This window comes from Microtus oregoni, unplaced genomic scaffold (genome assembly GCF_018167655.1).
Source record: "Microtus oregoni isolate MIOR12 unplaced genomic scaffold, Mior012 000007F_ref0000211, whole genome shotgun sequence".
Lineage (NCBI taxonomy): Eukaryota > Metazoa > Chordata > Mammalia > Rodentia > Cricetidae > Microtus > Microtus oregoni.
This window is the reverse complement of record NW_024543066.1, coordinates 50,457,275-50,474,585: the sequence shown is the minus strand read 5'-3', so window position 1 is coordinate 50,474,585 and position 17,311 is coordinate 50,457,275. Positions and strand designations below refer to the sequence as shown.

The window sequence follows — 17,311 nt, the reverse complement described above, 5'->3', positions numbered from 1 at the left end:
CTCAATTAAATCATCCCTGTGTCAAGGAAGAAGGACAGAAAGAAATTAAATACTGCTAGAATTCAACGAAAATTAAGGCACAACGTAACCAACCTATGGGATACTATGAAAGCAATGATAAGAAGAAAATTCATAACACTAAAGAAAGTGGAGAAATCTCACACTACTGACTTAACAACACACCTGAAAGCTCAAGAACAAAAAGAGGTAGACTCACCCAGGAGAAGTAGAAGACAGGAAATAATCAAACTGAGGGCCAAAATCAATAAAATAGAAACAAAGAAGACAATACTGGTATAGGAGGTCCTTCTATGTGTTGCTTTCATTGGTTAATTAATAAAGAAACTGCTTGGCCTGATAGGGCAGAATATAGGTAGGCGGGGTAGACAGAACTGAATTCTAGGAGGAAGAAATAAGGGTCAGAGATTGCTGCCATGGAGCCAGCCACCAGGTCAGACATGCTGGATCTTTCTCGGTAACGCATGACCTCGTGGTGACATACAGATTATTAGAAATGGGCTGAATGAAGATGTGAGAGTTAGCCAATAAGAGGGTAGAGCTCATGGGCCAAGCAGTAATTTAATTAATACAATTTCTGTGTGATTATTTTGGGTGTAAGCTAGCTGGGTGGCTGGGACAAAAAGCAGGCCCTCTCTCCTTTCAACACAATACAAAGAATCAATGAAACAAAGAGCTGTTTCTTGGAAAAAAAATCAACAAGACAGACAAACCCTTATCTAAACTAATCAAAAGGCAGAGAGAGAAGATCAATTAACAAAATCAGAAATGAAAAAGGAGGATATAACAACAGACACTGGGGAAATCCAGAGAATCATTAGGACATATTACAAAAACCTGTATGCCACAAAATTGGAAAATGTAAAGGAAATGGACAATTTTCTGGATAGGTATCACATACCAAAATTAAATCAAGATCAGGTGAACAATAAAATAGACCTATAACCTGCAAGGAAATAGACATTGTCATCAAAAGTCTCCCAACTAAAAAAAGCCCGAGGCCTGATGGTTTTACCACAAAATTCTACCAGAAATTCAAAGAAGAGGTAATACCTATACTCCTCAAATTGTTCCACATAATAGAAACAAAAGGAACATTGCCAAACTCTTTCTATGAGGCTACAGTTACCCTAATACAGAAATCACAAAGACTCAACCAAGAAAGAGAATTATAGACCAATCTCACTCATGAACAGTGATGCAAAAATATTCAGTAACATAGGGACAAATTGAATAGAAGAACACATAAAAAAAATCATCCACGATGATCAAGTCGGCTTCATCCCAGAAATGCAGGGATGGTTCAACATATCAAAATCTATCAATGTAATACACTTTATAAGTAAACTGAAAGAAAAAAACGTATTTTCATCTCACTAGATGTTGAAAAAGCACTTGACAAAATCCAACACCCCTTCATGGTAAAGGTCTTGGAGAGATCAGGGATACAAGGAACATATCTAAACAAATTAAAGCAATATACAGCAAGCTGACAGCCAACATCAAATTAAATAGAGAGAAACTCCAAGGGATTCTACTAAAATCAGGAACAAGACTGGGCTGACCACTTTCTCCATATCTATTCAACATAGTTTTTGAAGTTCTGACTAGAGAAATAAGATAAGAAAAGGAGATCAACTGGATACAAATTGGAAAGAAAGAAGTCAAACTTTTGCTATTTGCAGATGATATGATATTATACATAAGTGACCCCAAGAATTCTACCAGGAACCTTCTACAGCTGATAAACACCTCCAGTAATGTGGCAGGATACAAGATCAACTTAAAAAAATCTGTAGCCCTCCTATATATGAATGATAAAGAAATTGAGAAATAAATCAGAGAAACACCACCATTTACAATAACCACAAATAACGTAAAATATCTTTTTTTTCTGAGACATCACATCTAGTTTATTTAGCATGAATATACAATGCTATCAAAGGACTATGCAAATATTTGCAAAGAAGTAACATTGTGAGCCTAGAGAGTGATGTATAAAATCATGTCGGCCTGTGCTCAAAAGGTGGTCATGTTCTTGGACAATGATGTTGAACTTGTTTTAACAGCAACCTCACTTGCAGTGGCAGAGACAAACAATAGAACTCGTCAAAGCAGGGTAAATTATGCCTCTCAAAAGTCCTGAACACAGAAAAGGTGTGTGTCTCATTCCTGATCCATGCCGCTATGAGTAAACAAAGGCTCGGGTCCTCACAGTCACCAAGTGGAGTTATCAAAGTTACCAACGTAGAGACACCACTTTGTCACAGCTAAATAAGCTCTTTGTGAGCAGCAGGGAAGATGAGCTGTGTGCGACTTTCCAGCAAGGCCAACAGAAAGAAGCATTTATGAGGCGTGTCAAGTTATTACAGAACCAGTTTCATGTCACATCTGCAAACACATCTCTGCCGCTTCCGTACACCTGAAAGTAGAGGACTGTCCGAATGCCAGTGCCCACATGTACGGCATACTGTTACTCTCTTCCATAAAAGACTGGTAAGGACAGGTGGAGTTATTGACATATACACAGAGATGCGTTTAGGTCATTCAATGAAGAGGTTCATAAGATCCACAGGGGAAAATGACAAGTCCCTAAAATTGTAAATTTTGACGAATGTGCATCTTCTGGGGAATCGTATAACACCTAGAGTCTGTTGTTGGGTTAATAAACGTAAAATATCTTGGGGTAACACTAACCAAACAAGTGAAAGAACTGTTCAATAAGAACTTTACATCTTTGAAGAATGAAATTATCTCCCATGCTCTTGTGTAGGTAGGATCAAAACAGTAAAAATGGCAATCTTCCCAAAAGCAATCTACAGATTCAGTGTAACCAAAATCAGCACAATTCTACACAGACGGCAAAAGAACAATACTCAACTTCATATGGAAAAACAAAAAACCCAGGATAGCCAAAACAATCCTTCATAATAAAGGAACTTCTAGAGGCATCACCATCCCTGACATCAAGCTCTATCTATAATATCTACAGCAATGAAAACAGCCTAGTACTGGCATAAAAACAGACAGGTTGACAATGAAATCAAATTGAAGACCCAGATACCAATCCACATGCCTATGGACACCTGATTTTTGGTAAAGAAGATAAAATTATACAATGTAAAAAAAAGCATCTTCAACAAATGGTGTTGGCATAACTGGATGTCAGCATGTAGAAGAATGCAAATAGATCCATATCTGTCCCCATGCACAAAATTCAAGTCCACATGCACTAGTCCACAAGCCTAGACCTGAGGCCCTCAGGCAACTACAGCAAATAACAGAAACCAGAGAGACCTCATCTCAGTAAAGCAAAGGTGAGGGCCTACTCCGAACATTCTCCTCTTAACTTCTTACACATGCACGCAAACATGCAAACACAGTAAGTAAGAAAGTAAGTAAATATTTGAAATAAAAAAGTATCACTGGGGATATGTCAGTGTAGGACATGTGTGATGCATGGTCCAACCCTGACTCTGACGCCATGCCCCCAAACATTAAAAAAGTAAATGTAGGGCTGGAGAGATGGCTCAGTGATTAAGAGCTGCTCTTCCAGAAGACCAGGGTTCAATTCCCAGCACCCACAAAGCAGCTAACAACTGTCTGTAACTCCCAAGATCTGACACCATTACAGACATACATGCAGGCAAAATACCATATACATAAAATAAAAATAAATAAATAATTTTAAAAAGTAAATGTAGACAAAGTCCACTTTAATCATATATTTAACTTAATATATATCAAACAATTACTATTGTTGTATACTCCATATTTGAAAGTTACTGTGGTGTCTGAAAGAGAATGGCCACCAATAGGCTCAGATGTTTGAATACTTGGTCCCCAGTTGGTATATGGCTCAGGAAAGATTAGGCGGTGTGACCATGTTAGAGAAGATATGTCACCAGTTGGGGTGGGGGGCAGTGGTCAAAAGACTCTCTGCCTCCTCCTTGCACATCTAGATGCTAGCACCCAGCTGTCCCTGCCACCGTCACCCCACTCTCATGGACTCTGACCCTCTGAAACTGTAAGCCCAATTAAAAGGTTTTATCACAGCAATAGAAAAGTAACTAAGACAACTGTATGTATTTTATATTCATTTGCTGTAGTCCACCTTCAACTTATGCATTTTACACTTTAAACTTTATCAATGATCCACGTTTCAAGTGCTGTTAGGCACACAGGGCCCAGTTTTAAACACTGTACCTACCGAGTCTAAGCCACAAGACCTTATCTGTGGGCCAATGCCACTCAGTAAAGCCAGTTAGCCCTCTCTCTTGCCATTTCACCCTCTTGCCTCCTCTTTCTTTAAAACATTATGCAATTTGATATTGTCAATGAGGAATAAACCCAATTTTACCCAAGGGATTAAATATATTCTGAGCTGCAAGCAAAGGTCAGCAGCCCCGAATCACAGTTCAGAAAAACAACAGCTATGTATTTGTAATTATACACAGGGAGTGTTCAGCAGACCTCTGAGACACCTTTATCTGTTAGCATTGTAGGCTTGGGACGATAAGAATTCCCCGGCAAAAACGAACACAAAAAAGGCATAGGGTATGGGCAACCAGATCTGAAGCTGGGAGGGAAGGGCATGAAGCAATCTTCAGTAAAAAGTGTTGTGCAGAAGGGAGGATGGAAAGCCAGGCTGCCTGGTCCAGCCCTGACCCTAAGCCCCACAACCTGCATGCTGGCTGCATTCACTTGCAGTACAGCTAAAACTCAAAGGTGGCTGGGTGTCACTGTGTACATTTTCAAACCCTAAACTTGGGGAGGAGGCAGAAAATGAGAAGTTCAAGGCCAGCCATGGTTAAGTAAACCCAACCTCAAACAAACAAAACAAGACTTATGATGTTGTACTTTTTTCAAAAATAAAAGGGGCCCCTCACCTAGTGTCTGTCATTTCAATAGTAGGAGCTGAAGCATGAGAATAGTGATTACAAAACAAGACTTTAGAAGCTACCTCTACTTTCCTTAGAAAGCAGATAGATAAAAAGATGGACATAATATCCATAACAGAGAACCTTCAGTTGCACTGAAAATGGCAATATCAACTGATGATGCTAGTGGTTGAAGAACAAGGAACAGCACTCTTCATCAGAGTGTGCTGGCACATGCCTATATTCTCAGAACTGGGGGTAGCCCAAGTCAAACAGAGAGCCTATCTCAAAAAGAAAGCTACCTATCTCAGGTTGGTGGGGCATACATTGAATTCCAGTACTCTGGAGGTAGAAGCAGGCTGACCTCTGTAAGTTCGAGGCCAGCCTGGTCTACATAAAGTTCTGGGCCAGCTGTACACAGTGTGACCTTGTCTCCGAAAAAAACAAAACTAAATAAACAAACAAAAAACGAATTAGATTACGGTGTTCCTGACGAAGGACACTGGAGTTGATCTCTGATCTTCTCACCCATGTCCACATGAACACACATACACACACACACACACACACACACACACACACACAGAGAGAGAGAGAGAGAGAGAGAGAGAGAGAGAGAGAGAGGGAGGGAGGGAGAGGGAGAGGGAGAGGGAGAGACAGAGAGACAGAGAGACAGAGAGAAGTAATCTGTATGCATAAGATGAGATTAAATGCTTAGAGAACTTGCTTAAAATACCCAAAATGTGGAGGTGAGGGGATAAAAGATGGAGGAGGAGTGGTAGGAGTTAGATAAAACAAAATAAACAAATGTTAATGATCTTTACTTGAGTAATGTGTCCAAGGTATTTGTTAAACTAGTTGGTGTGTGTCAGCAACTCTCTGTGATTGCATTTTGTAAGCATGGGGAGGATAGTGTAATCTCACCAAACAATTTTCTAGACCCCTGAGAAAAGCTAGCATTCCAGCAAGAATCCTAAGAGTTCTTGAAAATGTACAGATGTTTCCATTTAAGAAAGCTCTGTAGAAAGAGGAGTGGTGGGGGATTGCCAGTGCAATGGCTTTGGAAGGCTAAAGCAGGAGGTCTACATGAAGGTACCCTATCTCTGACAAAAAGGAATAAATCAAAATTTATTCTTTTCCGTAGAGCAGTGGTTCTCAAACTGTGGGTCATGACCTCTTTGGGGGTCAAACAACCTTTCTACAGAGGTCACATATCAGATATCCTAAGTATCAGATATGTATATTATGATTAGTAACAGTAGCAAATTTACAGTTATGAACTACCAACAAAAATAATTTTATGGTTAGGGGTCACCACAACATGAAGGACTGTATTAAAGGGTGGCAGCATTAGGAAGGTTGTTTTACACTGTTCTGATTTCTAAACTAATTAAATGGGGATGTACTCAGGAAGGCCATGGTGTCCCTGCAGTTGGGGAGGGCTACTTTCCAGGAGGATTCTCTGAAAGTGGAACTCAGGGTGGAGCTAAGACGGACAAACAACAAATCGCTTCCCTTTTCTTAACAATAGTTTTTATTGCTGCGTGGGGGCCATGCATGTCAGGGGACAATTTCTGGAAAAGTAGTTCTCTCCTTCCACCTTATGGGATCCACCAATTGAACTCAAGTCATCAGGTTTGAACAAAAGTTCTTTAACCACTAAGCCATTTTGTCCAGCACCTAGTTCTTTAAGTACAAACGAGGCTATAAAAACAGAACTTTTCAACATTTCTACAGGCAGCACTAACTGAACTCAGTAGATGACAAAGTAGAAGGAGAGACATAGAAGTTGGAGGGAGATGTATTCGAGGAGATGAGAGGAGTTGGAGGTAGAGCTGAGATTGAATATGACAAAATATGTCCACATGTATGAAATTGTCAGAAAGTAAATAAAATAAACTCGAATAAGTAACTATTTTACAAAATACTTTTAACTTAATTTCGAGGTACATCTTAATTTATGCACAGGTTAATTTCAGGTGTCAATTTGCAAGTATAAAGGACATGGAGCTATACAAATACACACATACATACATGCATGCGCATCCAAGTACACACTGCTGGTGCACACTGCTGGAGAACAGTTCAGTGGCATAGTACCTACCTAATGGAAAGAATGTCCTCAGCTAGATTTCTAGCAGTGAGGACCAAAAAAATTAGATAGAATAAAATAATTGAATATTTATTTTTCCATTCTTCGCTACATATTGAAAAAGAAGGATATCTGCTGCCAAACTTGTTCAGAAACATGAAGGGAAACAAAGTCAGCTGGAGTTTGTCACTCGTGCCAATTCTGGCATGCATTACATGCACAGAACCACACAATTCCCAGCTAGGGAATTAAAAAAAAAACTTTTTCAAATGGTAATTTTATTTGGGATAACAGGATTTCCCACTCAGTACAGCCACAGCCCAGGCATAGATCAAGTGCACTGTGTTTCCCAGGTGATTCAATTCAAAGAGCACCCACCCAGTCTGTTAGCCCACAGATGGGATATAAAATTGGCATATTATAAACTAAGACATCTCTGGTACTTTTGGACTCTTTCCTTTGCACTGTTTAAAAATGATTAACACAGCCTACAGCTTCAAACAAGATGTTTTGTAATGAAAGTGTTTTTCTTTTAATCACATCTTAGATTACTTCTGACGCCAGGTCAGTCAGCACAAGGATGCACTTCTTAGTGTGCTGGTTTCCTGTGAGATCTAGACTCTGCTTCCTTTTGAGGAGTGCTTTAGTGCAGCCTCTCCCAGTGCAGATAGTCATTGCTGACTCTTTTGTTTTGCAAGTAGTAAAATATCAATACTGAAATACCCTCTAGCAGAGAACAAAACAAAACATCAGACTCAGCTTAAAGGGGGCTGACCTCAGAGGTGGGGCTGCACCATTTGAACCAACAGCAAACTGTGAGAAAGACAAAGCCAACAATGCCACCCTTTTTCAGATGGTGCATAAAGGGGTAAGGGAGGACTTGGTGATGCCATGTTGTCCAGTGCTCGGTCCTTGCCATACTGGACAGTAAAGCACAGGCAGACAAGTGCAATCCATTAGATAACCAAAATGCTGTTATCTAAGAACAACCAGTTCCCCGCTGAACTGATCAGAAACAGAATCTGCACATATCTATGATCCTGGCACTTGAGGAAAAAAGCACAACATCATGAAGTTGAGACCAGGTTGGCTACACAATGAGACCTGAAAGGCAGCTAGGGGTGTGTGTGTGTGTGTGTACGCACGCACGTGTGTAAGAAAAGAAAGATAAATTCATCTAGGGCTGGTGTCATAGTTCAGTGTCAAAGCATGTGCTTTATATGTGCAAAGCCCTGGTTTCATTGTCAGCACCAAAAAGAGGTGGAGGAGATTTGTCCCAAGAGTAGTGTTAGGAAGACTGAAGTGGAGTTCAGCTGGTTAAGAGCCCTAGCTCTCTAGCAGAGGACCTGGGTTAGATTCCCAACACTCACATGACATCTCACAACCATCCATAACTCCACTCCCAAAGAATCTGATACCCTCTTCTGTCCGCCACAGGCTCTGACACAAACATGGTACACAGACACACGTTGTCTAGATGTGGTAGAGTACATTTTCAGTCCCTTTTTGGAGGCTGATATGGGGACTTACCAAGGGCATGGCTACAGCTCCGGCAGGATTCAGTCAGACTAACGATTATTTGCTGGAGGTCTGCTCTTGGTGGAGTGGGAGAGGGGTTGGGGTTCTTCCAGCCATTGCATTTACAGGACTCTTCTGCCTAGAAGGGAATGAAGAGAGAAACAGAGCTCTATGATGAACAGCCATGGACAGTCTTACAAGAGAGCCATGCACACCAGTTATCTGAAAGGGACTCACACCTATGCCATGTAAATTTCTATATATGTAAGAGAATTAAAACCAAGGGAGAACAAACGGGGTGCTTTGGGTGGTGGTTAAGTTTTGCTTCTTCTGATAGTATCTGCAGCCCAGATATTTTGCTATTGCCTTCCCCAGGGAATGGGCCGTTCCCAGACACTCTGAACCTCTAACTTCATAAACAAGCCAGACTCCCATAGAGTAAGAGGTCAAGAAAGAGCTTGGAATATTTGATATGAATCTCAAGTTTCCCTCCTTAGCTCTGTAGGAAAGAATGAAGCTGACATATTTCACCTGGGCTATAAAACAGCAAACAAACGTGAAGGATATATTATACACAACACCAGGCTTGTCATGTTTGTGTGGCTGGGAGGCCTTCAGCTAATGTCCTTGGACTGAATGAATCTGTTACTCCTTCCTTCGCCACACAGACGGAGAGAGACTGAGGAAAGGCAATCAACCTTGACCCTCGGCCTCCACCCAGCACCCTGGCTGCACTTGTCTATCTCTGACGACAGGATACTTGAAGACCAGAATCCCTCTTCAGAACTGACCAAAACTACCGCATCTAATATGGCAGGTGGGGTAACTACATGACAGTCCATTATAACTCCATTATAACACCACTGCAAACTAGCATGCCCTAGCCCCATGCCAGCTGCCACAGCAACAATTAAGAAGGCCCAAAAGCAGAGGGAAAAGAAGCAGAGTTTTTGTTTGTTTGTTTGCTTTTTACTGGGTTTCTCTATGTAGCCTTGGCCATCCTGGAACTTGCTCCGTAGACCAGTCTGGCCTCAAACTCAGAGATTCACCTGCCTCTGATTCCCAAGTGCTGGGATTAAAGGCGTGTGACACCACCACCTGGCTAGAGGCAAAGTTTAGATCCCCAGGAAACGTCTGTACATTCCCAGAAGACTACATGTAGCACAAATAATTAGAACCCAGCAACAGATACTGGGGTTCAACCTAAAGATCAGAAAAGCAAAGCAGCCTCTACCAATGCTCAGACTGAAGAGGTGAGCCTCAAACTACCAAACCTCAGATTCCACACTTCACTGAGTTCCTGATTCTTCCCCTTTAAATTCCTCTCTCCACCCAGCCATATAGCTCCTGTCGCCACCTCCCTAAGTGCTGGAACTAAAGATGTGTGATCACCTCTGCTGGGATCACCTTCGTGTGAGCTCTGTTTCTCTTTTTGACAGTCATTCTTCATAGCCAAGGGTGTCCTTGAACTCACAGAGGTCTAAACTCCTTATCTCCTGAGTCCTGGGATTAAAGGTGTGTGCCACCACTCCCTGGCCTATGTGGCTGACTAGTATGGCTGCTTTGTTCTCTAATCTTCAGGTAAACTTTACTTATAAAACACAAATAATATACCACTATAACTACTTGGACATTTCTCCCTTTTATAAGCCCCCCTCTCAAACCCTGTCTCTATAAGAACAGGTAGGATGACTCTAAAGTTGATCTTACATTTCTGTCCATGGCTAAGAACAAGCTTCTTGATTCTGCTCATCTGGGTATCATGGTTGCCACAGTTCCAAGAGGGAGGAAAAGCCCAGGTTAAGATGGAAAATGGCAGCACATTTGACAGAAAACAAAGAGCCTTTTCTGGCGCAGCAAGCTGCCAGGCAACACAAAATGAGCAAATTGTATTTCAAAGCATCAGTGCTATGTAGAGAGAAGTAAGACAACAACTGCGGGTGAGAAGGAGCACTGTGAGGAGGACGACAGGGACGAAGGGGTGCCCGTCCACGGCTGCTTGTGGAACTGCCATGCAGTCAGGAAGTGAAGGCCAGCCTGAGTGGTTTACACATGCAAGACACTATGTGCAATCCCCAGTACTAGTGGATAAAGAGAATTCAAGGATCCAAAACTTGTCTCCCTCTGGGGTTTCTTATCAATGCACATTCATATGAGTAGACAAAACACCCATGTGCATAAAATTAAAAATAACAAATACAAATAAAATATGTTTAAGGGACTGGAGAGATAGCTCAGCAGTTAAGAGCACTGGTTGTTCTTCCAGGGGATTCAAGTTTAATTCCCAGCACCCAACATGGTGGCTCTGTAACACCATTCTCGGGGAATCTGACATTCTCTCCTGGTCTCAGCGACAGGTTTGTAGGCAGGCAAATCACTCACATACATAAAAATAAATAAGTTAAAAATCAGACCAAAAAATAAAAAAACGCTTTAAAAAACTTGCCTTCCTCATTGAAATTCAGATGAACAAATAACCACCTCTGAAGCCTGGGTAAGAACTGCAGACTTTGAGTTGGAGATCATAACTTCACTACTACATGGGCTTAGTGCGACAGCAGAGAAACAAGTTCACACCCTACTTGCCTCTGCCTAATGTAAAATAATAGACCTGTTCCCTGGGGCTCATAAACCTCTAGTCACAAGTCTCAAAGCAGGAGGATTTATAATAATCAAGTCTTACATTTCTATTTAATATTAATCACACTAATTTAAGCCACTGTGATAGAATGCTGAATCTATTCTTCCACACAATAGATACTGTACTTAAACATGTCCGGGGATTCAATATATATGGCTTTCCTTGAAAAACCGGCTAATTTTACTTTCCCACAAAATCTCAGGACTCCAGTAGGTTTTACAAAGTCAATTTTGGTTTCTTTGGCTCAGAAACTGTGATTTTTTTTCTAAATAAATAGAAAACTCCAAAAGCAAGAGAAGACAAGAAGGAGGCATGGAACAGAACAATGACAGTCCAATGGTTTTGTGGCCTCATGGCACTCCAGAGTAGAAGGCAAGAAGGGCACGTCATAGGGGCAGCATGTCCAGGGAAAGAGATACCTTCTGGGGGATGTAGCTCAGTGGTACAGCCTTGACTTTCATGCCTAGAACAACAATGACAAAAAAAAAAAAAGCATGTATAGTGGTACCCACCTATAATCTGAGAATTTAACATTGAGACTGGAGGGTCATGAGTTCAAGGCCAACCTAGGTTACATATTGAGAGCCTGTCATTAATTTCAGAACTAGGGAGGCAGAAAGGCAGAAGCAGGTGATCTTTGTGAGTTCAAAGACAGCCTGTTCGCCGGGCGGTGGTGGCGCACGCCTGTAATCCCAGCACTCGGGAGGCAGAGGCAGGCGGATCTCTGTGAGTTCGAGACCAGCCTGGTCTACAGAGCTAGTTCCAGGACAGGCTCCAAAACCACAGAGAAACCTTGTCTCGAAAAAACCAAAAAAAAAAAAAAAAAACAAAGACAGCCTGTTCTACATATCAAGTTTCTGAATAGCTAGGGCTATATAGAGAGACCCTGTCTCAAAACAAAACTAAAAATAGAAAAAAAAAAAAGTCGAGCGGTGGTGGTGCATGCCTTTAATCCCAGCACTCGGGAGGCAAAGGCAGGTGGACCTCTGTGAGTTCAAGGCCAACATGGTCTACAGAGTGAGTTCCAGGACAGCAGGACTGTTTGACGGAGAAACCCTGTCTCAAAGAAAAAAAAAGTGAAGGAACTGGGACTATAGCTTATAGCACTTGTAGCATGCTTGAGACACTGGGATTAATTCCCTAGCAGTTCACATGGCAATCTAAATTGAGGTATGTTACCAGAAACAATATTAAAATATATGGGGCAAACAAAATGGCCCAGTGGGTAAGAGTACTTGCTACCAAGGCTGATGACCTCAGTCTTTTCCCCAGAACCCACAGAGTAGAAGAAAATGAACACACACAGGTTGCCATCTAGCCTTCACAGAGATGCTGCAGTACACGTACAGACTATATATATATATATATATATATATATATATATATATATATATCTCCACATGCACTCTAACTGGAAAACAAATATAATTTTTAAACTTATTAAATCGAGTATGATAGCTCAGACATATAATCCCAGCACTTTTCTATAATCCTGGCATTCAGGAGACTGAGAAAGGGTGATGACGAGTTCAAGGCCAGTCTAGACTACACAGCAAGACTCTTTCCCTAAAACAAACAAAAAAGCTTTGGGCCAGCAAAGGTGACTAATAAGTAAAGGCCCTTACCATCCTCAAAGACAGTCTATACACAGGCACTATGTTATGCATACAATCCCGTGTAATGATATTTCATTTGTATTTTAATAAATAAAGCTTGCCTAAAGATCAAAATGCAAAACAGCCACACTAGCCAGTCAAACAGGCCAGCAGACGTGGCACACGCCTTCAACCCCAGCAACCACAGTAGTCAGCTATAGAGGAAAGGCAGTGGTGGTGCACGCCTTTAATCCTAGCACTACAGATGAGACAGGAACTGGCTCTCTTTTTCAGTCTGAAGATTTCTTAGAGGTAAGAGCTCTCTAGTGGCTTGGCTGCTTTGCTTTTCTGGTCTTTAAGCTGAACCCCAATATCTGTCTCTGGATTTTTAATATTTGTGCTACATTTGGCACCAAACGTTTGGGGTATAAAGTCACAAAATAGTGATTTGTCCCTGGCTTTCTAGGCATCAGCATAGGCCATAGCAGCAAATGGGGTACATTCCAGAACTGCACGTGAGGCTTCAACCCCACTCAGCTAGGCTTTCTTTTCTATTTTCCCAATAGAACCCCAATAACTGTTTCAGGGTTTTTATTATGCATGCTACACTCCTACACATACAAAGATAAAAAGAGAAATGTTTAAAATAATTCTTAATTATTTTATATTCACTACATATTATGATAATAACTTTTGGAGTACCTGTCAGAAAAAAAATCATTTAACTTAATGAAATTTAAGTTCTAGTCTCTCTCTCTCACACACACACACACACACTTTAGCATATATATATATACATATATACAGAGAGACATATGTATAAATAGATATCATATTATAAATACATGTGTCCACACACATCTCCCCCTTCTCTTGCTGGGGATCAACCCAAGTGATTAACATATTAGACAAATCCTATACAACTGGGCCACATCCAAGCCACACCATTTTTTAGTGTGATTTAGTGTGATATTGTAGGTTGAACAGTGTCTCCTCCATTCCCCCAGGCAAAGCTCAAAGATTTGCACACAAAGACTCAAGCTGGGAAGAAGTCCAATTGAACAAAGAGGCAAAATTGGAGGGGTAAACCAGACAAACAAGTTGTCCAGGATTGCCAAGAGATGCCAGCTGCTGAAGGGAGGAAGGAAGAGGAAAGGTTGGGAAGGAAGAGAAGGAGGAGAGGGGGTGGTCCTTAAAAGGAGAGGAAAGGGCTTTAGAACTAAGGAGAGAGGGCCTTCTAACAGAACAAGCCTTGCTTAACTCTGTCCCTGACTTCAGCTCCCCAGAGCCAACACAGTTATTTTAAGCCACCAATTTTGTAATCATGTGTTAGATAGATCTAAGAAACTGATACATGAAGTAACTACAAAACCATAAGATCTGGTGGTTCATACCTCAACACTTGGGAATCTGAGGCAGAAGGACTTTGAGGCCTGTCTGGACTACATAGTAAGTTTTAGACACCCTAAGCTTCTAAAATAATTAAATTGTGTACATTGCTCACATTATAACTGTAAGTGATTTCTGCACTGGTGAATGAAGGGAAATCTCCCCACACTCCTCGTCTTCACTGTGGACATTACAGTTTTGGGTAGAAAACTTCAATAACCCTGAAGTGGTTAAAAACACTCCATGATGCATAGATTTCCCCGAGTCATGCTTGTTAGTGAGGTTTCCTTTTCTGGGTCAAGATTGGAGAACACTTATGGCACCTGTTCATGCCTAGGAAAATGTCAATCTGAGTGTACAGTGTTGATACGTGTGATGCACTATCTACTCTGGAAGGAGGAAATAAGTCCTTTACGAAACAGTCAGTGAAAGCTGGAGGTGCAGGTCAGTGATTCAGGGTTTGCCTAGAATGTACAAAAGCGAGTTCCAACCACAGCACCAGGAATAAACAAACCAGTGCACTCTATTGTCCTGGCTGCCAAAAACAAAGCTCTGACATGTGCTTTGAACTGCCCTCCGCTTTGGCCTTCAAGTCCCCTTCCAATTGTTACAGCCAGGCTACTGTTTGCAGAGACAAGTGGTCCCCTTGGCAAACCCTCTTCCACAGCTCTTGGTAATTAGGCATGACAGCTGCTGCCTAAGAGAACTCCTTGCAGGGTTAATCTAGTGGCTTTAACTGAATAACAGCTGAAGGACACCTTTCAGGTAGCCTCTACCAAGTCAATTACCACAGGAGCCAGCAACCTGGGCACCAAGGAGGAGCCAGCTGTCCAGGTGACATCATTTCCCAAGAGCAAGTCTATACAAACAGGACATATCCAAGGAAGAAGAAAATGAGCTCCAGAAAATGAGACACAAAGTGGTTTTAGCCACATAAAAGGATCCTGGGCATGCAGTGAATGCAGTGACTTTCTTACAATGAACTGGATCCTGGGCATGCAGTGAATGCAGTGACTTTCTTACAATGAACTGGATCCTGGGCATGCAGTGAATGCAGTGACTTTTCTACAGTGAACGGAATCCTGGGCATGCAGTGAATGCAGTGACTTTCTTAGAATGAATTGAAGACATTGGAGGGACTTTAGGGAACTGAGTTGGATAGATGTGTGGTCATACCCCCGACGACAGACAAGAGGAACAGTAGATTGCAGTTTGCTTAGTGTTAATATGTAAGTATTCATGATATTTGGAAGTCATATGGGGAAAATAGGAGAAAGACAGTCATCCTATCCAACAGAATTCTGTAATGCTGAAAATACTAGACAGACTCACATTGGTAGAAAACTCAGGAAAAGCAGCTGGGCAGTGGTGACCCATACCTTTAATCCCAGCACTGGGGAGGCAGAGGCAGGCAGATCTCTGTGAGTTCAAGGCCAGCCTGGTCTACAAGTGCTAGGTCCAGGACAGGCTCCAAAGCTACAAAGAGAAACCCTGTCTCGAAAAACCAGAAAGAAAGAAAGAAAGAAAGAAAGAAAGAAAGAGAAAACTTAGGAAAAGCACACTGACGGCAAATCGCTTCTCAGCCCTCTGACTCAGACCAAGTATAGGAAAACAGTAGAGAAAAATGATGAATCTAACATTTATTTGCCATTGTACTGGGAGAAACACCTGCATTTCTATCTTTCTCTCACTCTGTATGGGGAATGTATGAGGTACTCACACTGCTTAGAGACAAGCTGAGGGTGGGGCTCTGTCCACCATGCAGATGCACAGCTTCTGTTCTGGCAGGTACCTGGGCATGGGGCTGGGAGTAGAGGTCAAGGGGCAGTGGGCACTGCATTCCCTACCTCTGAGCTCTGAAATTTGAAAAAGACATACTATTTATTTAAAAGTCAAAGTAGGCCAGTGAGAAGACTCAAGACTCGGTGGGTGGAAGCACCTGCCACCAGGCCTTGTGATCTTAGATTCATTCCTAGAACCCACGTAGAGAAGGAGGGAATTGATTTCATAAACTTATTCTCAGCCCTCCATAAGTACACTGTGGTATACTTGCACCTACACATATACACACAATGAGCAAATAAACATTAAAAAAATAAAAGTCAGGAGTTGGAGAGACAGCTTTGAAGTTAAGAGCACTGACTAGTCTTCCAGAGAGCCCAGGTTCTATTCCCAACCACCCACAGAGAAGCTCACAAATGTCTGTAACTACAGTTCATGGAAATGCAAAAATTTCTTCTGGACTCATGGGCACTATACACACATGGTGCACAGACATGCCAGTAAAACACCCATACACATAAAATTTAAAAAAATAAATCTTTTTTTAAAAAATTAAAGTGGGAAGTTGACAATACACCTCCGTGACAGAGTAATTATTGCACGTGTGAGGCCTAAGGATCAACCCAGAGCTGACAAAAAAAAAAAAAAAAAAAAAGGAGAAGTCGGGCATGGTGACTCATGCCAATCCTCGGGAGGCTGAGGATCAGCAGTTAGGAGCACTTGCTGCTCCTACAGAGGACTTGGGTTCAGTACCTCCCAGGAGGCACCTGATCAATATCTGTAACTCTGGCTCTGGGGATCTGATGCTGTTTCTGGCCTGTCTGGGCACCTGCACGGACATTTATATACATACAAGAAATACAAACACAAACTACTGAGGTACCTCTCCTTCCATTAGCATGCAATAGTGGAGAAACAAGAAAACTGCTGGGAACGATGCAGGAAATGCTTCAGGTGGAGACTGTCAGGAGTGGTCGCTGTCCGCAACATTAGAACAGTACCTCAGAAATTTAAATTTTCCATATAATACAATTCCACGTATGAGCATATATTTTTAAAAATTGAAGCAATAATGTGCTTGCCTAGATGCATGAGGCCTTGGGTTCAAGGCTCAGTAATCATTAGGAAAAAATTATTACAGGAAATCAGAACAGATATTTGTTCACCCACGTTCTGGCTGCCTTATTTATTTAGCACAATGGCCAAAAGTCAAAAGCAATGAATGAATGTAGCATAAATAATAAAATCCAGAGACAGAAATTGGGGTTCGACCCAAAAACCAGAAAAGCAAAGAAAGCAGACAAGCCACTAGAGAAGTCTTACCTCTACCAAGACTGGGTGACCACAAAATAAACAGACTAAGTCCCTCTCTCCTCCCATTTTATATTCCTTCTAG

General features: G+C 41.6%; 1 protein-coding gene across 3 annotated transcripts in view; it reads right to left on the bottom strand.

Moving 5' to 3' along the window:
- Kat2b (lysine acetyltransferase 2B) overlaps positions 1–17,311 on the bottom strand; it is a 132,765-nt gene that overhangs the window by 84,635 nt on the left and 30,819 nt on the right. For all 3 annotated transcript variants that reach the window (XM_041655475.1, XM_041655472.1, XM_041655473.1), the window contains exon 2: positions 8,521–8,647. Coding sequence is in view for 2 of the 3 variants with exons in the window: in XM_041655472.1 (XP_041511406.1) it covers positions 8,521–8,647 (127 nt within the window). In the remaining variant the exon portion in view is untranslated. The remainder of the gene's footprint in view (positions 1–8,520; positions 8,648–17,311) is intronic.